The following is a 10,863-nucleotide window of genomic DNA, read 5'->3' on the forward strand; positions in this document are numbered from 1 at the left end:
TGGCCTTGGCACCGAGGGTGACTAAGGCCAGAACCTTCCTCTGTCTGGACCTCAGTTTCCTCCTTTTGTCCAATAAGTGGGTTAGAGCAGCGAGTGCTGGTTTCAAATGTTCGTTACCCAAAAGCCCAGCCCATAGCATGGATGGATTGGAGCTTTTCCCTACTTCCTCTTACCCTATTGGCTTCTGAAGCAGAGTCTGAAAGCCCCTACATTGTATCTGTGCGGTCTCTTTCTGTGTACTCCTGGTATTTGAGCTGTAGGCAGGAGTCCTATATTATATACCCATAATAAGAAACATTTCCAGACTGGGCACCTGTGGTTCATGTCTGTAATCCTATCTACTCGGGAGGCTGAGATCTGGGGATTGTGGTTTAAAACCAGCCCAGTCAGGAAAGTCTGTGAGACTCTTATCTCCAGTTAACTAGCAAAAGCCAGAAGTGGAGCTGTGGCTTAAGTGGTTGAGTACTTGAGAAAAAAAATTAAAGTACAGTGCCCAGGTCCTGAGTTCCAGTCCTAGGACTGGCACACACGTGTGCACATGCACGCATGCACACACACACGTGCACAGAATAGAGCCCAAGCAGGGAGGAAGATGCATGCATGATGGATCTCGGATGCCAATAGACAGATGACCTCAAGGGAAACCTGGGAGCCAGGCCAGTTCTGCCGAAGAGTCTTCTGGGAAGGGAGGGAGGAGGTAGCCTTGGTTAATGGAGCTCTGGTTTGCAGAAGGCAATGATGGAGGAGAGAGATGTGTACATGCTGAGAGTTACACCAGCTCTAGCCACTTAATATTGTACTTGCCCCTTCATCCAGCTTGGTGGAAACAGTTTTTTTGGAGGTTCACGGCACCTGGGTACAGTTGGCATTTGATTGGCAGGGAGAGAAAAAGCTGTCTATGCTGGCCCAAATGAGCTCTAGAGAATTTGGCAATTAATGACTTTTGGGAGATATTGGCATTGGCAGCTTGGTTTTGTCTTTGTGATTGGCAGACCTGTACCCTTGGGTCTTTCCCTGGGGTGCTGTCCAGAGTGGCTTGTAGTTGCCCTAGGATTAATTGAGGGGATCCGAGTCTCCTGTGGTAAAAGAATGAAAGTTCCCTGTGCTCAGAACTGTCCTGGGTTCCATTCTGGGCAGGCAGAGTTAGCTCTGATTGCTAGATGAGGAAACCAAGGCAGCGCTGAGCAGCAATGAGGTCACCCAGCTAGTTGTGGGCAAAGCTGGAAGCAACACCTGAGGCTCTGGACTCCTGGTGTCTGTTGAAATTGGTCATACCCTCTCCGCCCATGTTCCCCTTGGGGTAATGATTGAGAACAATTACTAATCTGTTGAAACTCTACACACCCCTACAGGAGCTGAGGTCATGGTAATCTCTTGCCTTTCCCTGGCCTTTTCATCTTTTCCAAAACAATTTCATGATTAGGTATTGATTTTCCCCCCTAGCCTTAGTCCCCTTTCACAGATGAGCAAGTCAAGTCACGAACAGCTTAATTTAATTGACGCAAGCAAACTTCGACTTGAACTTGGAACTTTGACTTCAAAACTTGGGTATTGCTTGTTACTGGGGTTTGAACTCGGGGCTCAAGACTGAACCAAAGCTCTACTTCTGGCTTTTTTTTTTTTTTTTTTTGGTGGTGGTTGTTTGGAGATAAGAGTCTTACGTATTTGTCTTCCTAGGCTGGCTTTGAACAGTGATCCTCAGATCTCAGACTCCTGAGTAGCTAGGATGACAGGTGTGAGCCACTGGCATCCGGCACTTGTGTTTTCCATTGCGATGACATAGCTGCTTCTTACGAGATCTGGAATTAATTGAACAGATAGTTAAAGTTCATCAAGGCTCTGTTCCTTGAGACCTCAGCAGACAGATCTGAAGACATAAAAAGGACTCAATTTCTGTCTCCTGAACAAATTAGAATGAGGATGACTCAAGAACTCAGCTATAGGGGCTGGGAAGGTAGCTCAGTGGTAGAGTGCTTGCCTTGCATGCTTGAGGCCCTGGGTTCGATTCCTCAGCACCACATAAAAAGAAAAAAGCCAGAAGTGGCGCTGTGGCTCAAGTGGTAGAGCGCTAGCCTTGAGCTGAAGAGCTGAGGGACAGCGCCCAGGCCCAGAGCTCAGGCCCCACGACCGGACCCCCCCCCCAAAAAAAAAAGAACTCAGCTACAAGTGAAGCAAAGCTTGAGCAGGGTCTTGTAAAGACCAGGGCTATGGATTACTGTTCAATTCTTTGCTCCCTGGTGGGCAATATGCTATGCCCGTCTCAAACGCTTGGGCTGGTACTAGTTGCATGGCTGCCCTTATCTCAAGTATTTTTTTTCCCCTTCCATTTTAAGGTTGTATGGTCCAGGCCTCAATGAGGAGCCCAAACATGGAGCCGTTCAAACAGCAGAGAGTAGAAGACTTTTACGAAATCGGAGAGGAGCTGGGAAGGTGAGAATGGCAAAGAATGAAGAGATGAGGGGATAGGAGATGGGGACCAGTTGGACTTCTCTTGGTCAATCGGTGTTGTAAAGCATGGGCTTGTCTTAATAAGTTTAGTGGGATGCTTTAAAAAACAAGCTCACGGTTTATTCACACTTGTGACTCTGCATACTACCATCTCTCTGGAATGAGAGATGGACCAACAGAATGGTTAGAATTACTGAAGTCTGTGTTTGTTTTTATTGCCAGCTGCATTCTTCTTCTTCTTTCTTTTTCCTCCTCCTCCTCTTCCTCCTCCTCCTCCTCCTCCTCCTTCTTCTTTCGGCTGTGAGACTTGAACTTGGGGCCTGGGTACTGTCCCTGAGCTCTTCAGCTCAAGCTAGTACTCTACCACTTTGAGCCACAGCACCACTTCCAGTGTGCTGTTGGTTCATTGGAGATAAGAATCTCACAGACTTACGACCCAGGGCTGGCTTTGAACTTTGATCCTCAGATCAGAGCCTCCTGAATAGTTAGGATTATAGGTATGAGCCACCAATGCCTGGTCTTATTTTTTATCTTACCTTTTTTTTCTTCACCAAGCCCTCTCTCGGCTCTGGACAGAGACCTGACCTGTTGGTTTTTTCTTCTCAGAGTCCCTCCCTGGGATTCTCCTTGGCTCCCAGGATTTTCTGTTTTAAACTCGGAGCCTGAATGGGAGATGAAGTCATCTTTCTGAAAATGGATTTGCATTGAGTAACAGCCATGGGAACCTAGTCGTGAAGTTTCCTAGGATCTGAGTTTCTTGGTACTTTGTCAGGTTTCTTTACCCCACAAAACAAAACTAAGCTAAATTCTGAGATCTAGTATTGTGTGTGTGTGTGTGTGTGTGTGTGTGTGTGTGTGTGTGTGTGTGTGTGTGTGTATGTGTGTGTTGGTACTGGGTTTGAACTCAAGGCCTGGGCACTGTCCCTTAGCTATTTTGCTCAAGGCTAGTACTCTATCTCTTGAGCTACACCACAGTTTCCAGCTTTTTAGTGATTCATAGGAGATAAAATTCTCCCTGGCCAGGTGCCAGTGGCTCATGCTTGTAATCTTAGCTATTCAGGAGGCTGAGATCAAGGATCGTGGTCCTGGGCAGGAAAGTCTGTGAGACTCTTATCTCCAGTTAATGACCAGAAAACTGGAAGTGGTGCTGTGGCTCAAAGTGGTAGAGCACTAGGCTTGAGCACAAAGAGGCTCAGGGACAGCGTCCAAGCCCTGAATTTAAGCCCCATGACTGACCAAAAAAAAAAAAAAAAAAGAGTCTCCCTGACTTTTCTGCCTGGGCTGACTTCAAATTGTGATAATCAGATCTCAGCCTCCTGAGTAGCTAAGGATTACAGATGTGCACCACTGGCACCTCGCTTGGAAGAAGTTACTTTTTTTTTGTAGGAAATAAATTAGGATGTTTCCAAACAACTCATATACATGGCATTTTTTAAGTGGTTACACGTTCATCTCAATGACTGATTCACAATGTAGGAAATCGGAATTACCTTTACTTTTCTTTCCAGACGAGAAAAAGGGTTCTGAGTTTCTGCAAGTTGCTCTGTGTTGCTTAGACAGCAAGTGACAAAGGCAAGGTTCTGGCCAGTCCAGTTGCACGCGCACACTAGTCCATTTGCCCCCAGTCCTGCTCTTGCAAGACTTGTCTACTGAAATGTGCTCAAAAGCACACTCAGCCTCACCTGTCCAAGCACCCAGAAGTGTGAAATCAGGCAGTTTTGGAGGTGTCCTTTGTATCTAGTATGCTAACAGAGGGGGCGTTCTCCTTTTCTAGAACTCTTGGGTTGGAAGTTAATTCTTTGTTTTTTCTTTATTTGAAGAGAGAATAGAACATGGTAGGGGTGTCAGATTCAGGGGTGTTGTCATCATCTTCTTCTTACTCCTCCTTCTCTGCCTCCCCCTCCTCCTCCTCTTCCACTCCCCTTCCTCTTCCTCTTTTTTTCTCCTTCCTTTCTTTTCCTTTCCACCTCCTCCTCCTTCTCCTTCCTCTTCTCCCTCTTCTTTCTTAGGCTTGAACTCAGGGCACTGTCCTTGAGCTTTTTTTTTTTTTTGCTCAAGGCTAGTGCTTTATCACTTGTGTCACTGCTCTACTTCTGGCTTTTTGGTGGTTCATTGGAGACAAGAGTCTCATAGACTTTTGTGCTCAGGCTGGCCTTGAGCTGTGATCCTCAGATCTCAGCTTCCTGAGTAGCTAGGATTACCGGTATATGACGACCAGTAAATGGTTGGTATTCTTAACCTGCTGGTTAGCTGGATAGGGTTGCTAGTGACTGCAGGTCTCAGAGAGGATACTCCAGTCTTTTTTTGTTGTTGGTGGTGGTCATGGGGCTTGAACTCTGGGCCTGGGCGCTGTCCCTCAGTTCTTCAGCTCAAGGAGTGCACTCTACCACTTGAGCCACAGTGCCACTTCTGGTTTTCTAGTGGTTTATTGGAGATAAGAGTCTCACGGACTTTCCTGCTGACTTTGAACCATAATCCTCAGATCTCAGCCTCCTGAGTAGCTAGGATTACAGGTGTGAGCCACTGGCACTGGGCTCCCTTTGTCTTCTATTGAGACTGGTTGTCACTGATGACTTGGGACTGTGCGGAGCTGAGAGCCAAAGGCTAAGGGTGCTGCACCTCCATCAGCCTTTGAATGGTAACCCAGCTTCTCCACCAGAAACTCTGCTCTCCCCCCAAGTGGCATCCCCCCCCCGGAAGTGGCATCCTCTGTAGCAGATTTTGGCAGGCCCTGTCAGTGGTACCTTGGTGGCTCCGCCTTGCCACGTCCTGGGTGTAGGATCTGTGCTTGGTGCCATGTGCACCAAGACAAGCAAGACACAGACGTCTCTGTCTGAGCTCTAGCCGGGCAGCAGAGACAGCTGCATGCATGATACAGGGGCAGAGCTGGGCTGGGCTTGGGTTTGGAGCTGGGACTGGCAAACTGAGAGGTTGGCTGAAGCAGAAGCTCTGGAGAAGGAAACAGAGGCAGTTTCATGGGAGATCCCATGCCTCCCTCCCCTGTACTCTGTAAATTAAGGACATGAACTAAGGGGCTATCATCTAGGCCATGAGTTCAAGCCCCAGTACAGGGGCATGCCAGACACACACACACACACACACACTCACACACATACACACACACACACTCACACACATACACACACACACACACACACACACACACTGTCTGAGGCCTGGGGGCTTTGGATATGCTAGTTATATCATATTTGGCTATGCTAAGATTTGTTAGGTGAGCTGAAATACCATTGGAGGTCCTCTCTTCTAGATCCATCTTTTGAGAGTTGGGGAGACTGAGATTCAAACTGTGGAAAAGTCTTGTCAGGGACATAGAAACAGGCTGGAATTAGAGCTGTTTTCAGGCAACTACTCAACAATTAATTGCCTTCCTTCTTTCCATGCACCTATGCTACCCCCAGCCACTCAATTTCTGGAAGTGACAATCCTGTGTTTTCTTTTCCTTGTCTTCATTCAGCGTACTAAGGACCTACTGTGTGCCAGGTACAGCCTACGGCAATGGTAAACAGATACTTCTCTTCACTTGAAGTCTGTGATCTAGTGGTGGAGAAAATCACTAAACAAATGAGCAGAGCGGATGAATGATCCTCAGGTGTGTGAAAGGCAGGGGGAAGAATTTAGGGTGAAGGACAGGATGCTCCAAGAGAGGATCATGGGAGATGTAATTTATGAACTTGACTGGTGAAGTGGACTCTTCTGGCCCCTCCCTGGTTCTTAGTGGTGAGCCCCTATTTGCTATGCTCATTTTTGGGTCCTACCTTCTTGGGATGCTGGAGGTTGTGTGTTTTTGTGGGGACTACTTGGGGAGTGATGGGGGACAAGTTTGAGCATCTCGCAAGAGGGTAGATCAGGGGAATATTGGAGCAGGGCTCATAGAGAGAAACCCAGTTCAGTGGCTTATTTTACCTATTGACTCAGGCCTGTGGCTTGTCTGCAGTTACAGCAAGAGCTGGTGATCTGACTTCTAATTTGGGACTCAACCACCACCCTATAAAGATCTACAAAACACAGATTCATTTTTCCATTCACTTGAGTGTCCCTAGGGAACGGAACAGAATAAAGACTAGCCTCTTCTGTTTGACTCTGGAGATAGCATAGCAGGGTCCAAGTTAGCAGGGGTAGTATTTGTGAAGGAGTGACAATTCCCAGGAGCACAGTGCTATCACCAGGTCCAAGTGACAGTCAGTGAGCTTCAGATAGTTGAGTATACACCTGAGTATGTGAAGCAATTTAATATAACTAGCATATAACGATCAGTGATTTCTTTTTTTGTTTTTTTTTGGTTGGTCGTGGGGCCAGAACTCTGGGCCTGGGCACTATCAGTCAGCTCTTCAGCTCAAGGCTAGCACTCTATCACTTGAGCTACAGTGCCACTTCCAGCTTTTTTTTCCTGCTTATGTGGTGCTGAGGAATCGAACCCAGGGCCTCATGCATGCAAGGAAAGCACTCTACCACTGAGCCACCTTCCCAGCCCTATGATCAGTGATTTCTTGTTTCCTATTCATCAATTATTTTCCTCTATTTTGATTTCCCTTACTTATATTAACATACAGTCATAAAATATATAGTATTAAAATCTACTATCTAGTATATAACTATACTATATACTATAACATATATACTACAAATATACTAAATAGTATATAAATATACTATATAGTATTAAAATATACATGAAATGTAAAGTATATTAATATAAGGTCATAAAATGTAACTGTGAAACAAACATTTGAATCACTGTCCCCCCCATTTTGTTGATGAGAAAAGTAAGGATCAGAGAGAGGAGGTAATTTGTCCAAGGATGCAGAGCAAGTAGAACTCAAACATAAAACATCTCAACTGTACTGAACTGGTTTATAAAAACAGACAAAAACTTACTTAACATTGAGTATTGTGGAGAATGCCTATAGGCTTAGCTACTCTGAGAGGTCATCAAAGCAAGAAAATCTCTTGAACCCAAGAGTTTGGGATTAGCCTGGGCAAACACAAAGAGACCTCAACTGCTAAGGAATGAAGATAATTTAAGCCAATAAAAGACTAGCACAAGCTAGGCACTGGTGGCTCACGCCTGTAATCCTAGCAACTCAGGAGGCTGAGATGTGAGGATCTAGGTTCAAAGCCAGCAAAGGCAGGAAAGTCCATGAGACTCTTATCTCCAATGAACCACCAGAATTGGGAGTGGCGCTGTGGCTTAAATGGTAGAGCTCTTGCCTTGAGTTGAAGAGCTGAGGGACAGTGCCCAGGCCCAGAGTTCAAGCCCCACGACTTACAAAAGAAAAAAGAAAAAAAAAGCACAGAAGTGGAGTTGTTTCTCATGTGGTAGAGTACTAGCCTTGAGGAAAAAAACACCAAGCACTTCGTCTCTGAGTACCAGCGTGTGTGTGTGTGTGCGCACACACGCACACACACGCACACACACACACACACGATCAGCAGCATTAGCTCAACAGCTATTGTTTTGTTATTATTATTATTATTATTAAGTAGTTGTACAAAGGGGTTACAATTTCATAAGTCAGGTAATAGGTACAATGATTCTTGGTTAATGTCACCCCGTACATAGTTTTCACCCATTTTCTCCCCTCCCCCCGCCCACCCCCGTCCTGTCCCTACCCTCAAGTTACATAGTTCATTTTTTATGTAATATACAGGGAACATAACGACTGCATTTGCTTTTCCTTCCTCCCTCCTTTTAAATGCTCTCCGCCTTGCCCACCCTCCAAAACCATGTCTCCACTTCCTGGTATTCATTTTGCTGAGCAGTACATTCGTTGTTCAGAGGAATTACGTCTCTCGATTCTTCCTCTAAGGATACCCTCCCTTAGTCAGTTTGGTTATGTGTAAAGGTAACGAGCCCTGAATGTTATTGTGCCTATTTTCAAGAGTATTTTCATTTTTGTTGGTCATGGGTGTGGGGCTTGAACTCAGGGCCTGGGTGCTGTCCCCTAGCTTTTTTTTTTTTTTTTTTGCTCAGGAGTAGCATTCTACCACTTGAGCCTCAGCTCCACTTCCAGCTTTTTGTTAATTGGAGACAAAGAGTCTCATAGATTAGTCTGCCTAGGCTAGCTTTGAACCCCAAGAAAAAAAGTTGTGTTATAGCCAAGAAACCAGGCAGGAAATTCCATTCTGTGCGACCCAGCATATCTCAGAGAAAGTTTGAAAAAATAAAAGCCAGAAACTTCTCAGGATGGGGCTTTATCCTTCACCTTGTTCTGGGCTTTTTGAGGTTCTCAGTCTCATGTGTGCTGGCATTTCCTGCTGCTGGAAATGTGTTAGCAATCTCCTGTCCTCTGACAGTCTGAACTGTGTCCTACCCATCCTTCCGGAACAACACAAGCCTGATCTCATTCCCATTTGACAGATGAGGAAACAAGGCCCAGAGAAGCCAAATAACACAAAATATACCAAAATCCATCTTTTAGATTCTCCAGCTATCACCAATCCTAGTAGAAGCTGGGACTCAGGGTGATGAGGATTGATATGGTTCAAATTCTGGTGTCTAGGCTACAGAGTTTTATCTGTCAGGGAGAGGAAAGGCCAATCAGATATAGCTGCTCTCCGCACACACCCAGAGCAAGGCCACACCAGGCCACACAATTCTATTGGTGAGATTCCATTCTGCAGTCAGGTTCTTTTTCTTTCTTAAATTTTATTTTTGCTAGTACTGGGACTCAAACTCAGGAACTATGCACTGTCCCTGAGCTTTTTTGTTCAAGATTGGCATTCTACCATTTGAGCCACAGTTCCACTTCTGGCTCTTTGGTGGTTAATTGGAGATAAGAGTCTAATGACTTTTCTGACCAGGCTGGCTTTGAACAATGATCCTCAGATCTCAGCTCCCTGAGTAGTTAGGATGGCAGTTGTGAGCCACTGTGGGCCGTTTGGTCATGTAAGTGTGGCCCAGTTTACGGTGGGGAGTGGCCAGAAAAAGGGGAGGTGGGTGAGGGGAGCCAGCAGCAGCCCCTCAACTTTGAGGAGCAAGGTAAAGGTACTTCCATCCATTTTGGTCCTATTAACACCACAGCAGGCCTAGCAGACCTAGAAGAAAACAAAGGATGGTCTTCCTGAATGATGGAGGGCATTGTGAGCCAGACTAATGCAAAAGGGCACCTGATGTTAGGTGCCAGTGGCTCATGTCTGTAATCCTAGCTACTCAGGAAACAGATCTGAGGATTCCAGTTCAAAGCCAGTCCATGGGACTCTTGTCTCCAAGTAAGCACCCAAAAAAAGCTAGAAGTGAAGCTGTGGCTTGGGTGGTGGTAGAGTGCTAGCCTTGAGTGACAAATGCTAAAGGACAGTGCCCAGGCTCTGAGGTCAACCCTCAGCATTGAACATGTGTGTGCATGTGCGCATGTGTGCGCATATGCGTGCATGTACCCACACACACACACTAAAGCAAAGGAAATAGACACACGGTCTGGATCTCATGCTTGTGGAGAGATCCCCAGAACGTACCAGCTCAAAGGAGGAAGCCTTCACTCCGAACAGTTCCTCTGTCTAGTCTGATCTAGTTGCTGTGTAGTAGGTGCCAAGACTGAGGAGCAGAGCCCCAGGGAGGGCACAGAGGAGGGTGAAGGGTTAGAGTTGTCAGGGGGACAGACTGCTGAGGGACCCGGATGACAGAAGCTGAGGATGAGGCAGGGAGGGAGGTACCTTTGTCACCCATTGTTAGGAGAACAAAGCACAAAGCCACTCAGACAGAGTGGCTATATTATACAGGCTTCAGTCAGAAGGGAGCTCAGCACACATGTAAATCACTGGCCCTGAGGGATGGGGCTCACAGCCTAGTTTACATTATACTTTTTTTTTTTTCTGTTGGAGATGGAGTTGCTTGGAGTTGTTTTTTTTTTCACTGTTTTTTTGTGGTGCTGGGGATTGAACCCTGGACCTTGTGCATGCTAGGCAAGAGCTCTGATATGGGGTTATATCCCCAGCCCATGCTGGTTTTATTTTTTTACTTTTCTCATATATCCATTTGATATGGATATATCCATGTCCATAACACATACTTAGAAATTTGTTTTGAAATCATCGCAAATGTAATAGAAAAGTACTTTGACCAGATATCCCAATTGCTAACGTTTTTCATCTTGTGTGTTTCTCTCCTCTGTTCATTTCCTTTTCTTTTTGCATTCCTTCCTTTTTTTCTGAATCAGGCTATGTACATATCTATCTATCTATCTATCTATCTATCTATCTATCTATCTATCTATCTATCTATCTATCTATCTATCTATTCATCCATTATCTACTTACTTCCCAGTGATCCATCATTTATTGTTTCTACCCATTGGGAATAAGTTGCAGGTATAATGTGTTTTGCATCCCATAATACTTCATTACATATCTCCTGAAGACACAGACATTTGTGTTCATCACAAGTCAAGATATTTTTTT

General features: G+C 45.5%; 1 protein-coding gene across 1 annotated transcript in view; it reads left to right on the forward strand.

Moving 5' to 3' along the window:
- The first annotated feature begins 2,339 nt into the window (after nt 1–2,339).
- Nucleotides 2,340–10,863, forward strand: part of LOC105980937 (death-associated protein kinase 2-like) — a 48,546-nt gene continuing 40,022 nt past the window's right edge. Inside the window, exon 1 of the mRNA XM_013009924.1 lies at nt 2,340–2,430. Coding sequence (XP_012865378.1) covers nt 2,354–2,430 — 77 coding nt within the window. The 5' untranslated portion in view covers nt 2,340–2,353. The remainder of the gene's footprint in view (nt 2,431–10,863) is intronic.

Source organism: Dipodomys ordii, unplaced genomic scaffold (genome assembly GCF_000151885.1).
Source record: "Dipodomys ordii isolate 6190 unplaced genomic scaffold, Dord_2.0 Scaffold11, whole genome shotgun sequence".
NCBI lineage: Eukaryota > Metazoa > Chordata > Mammalia > Rodentia > Heteromyidae > Dipodomys > Dipodomys ordii.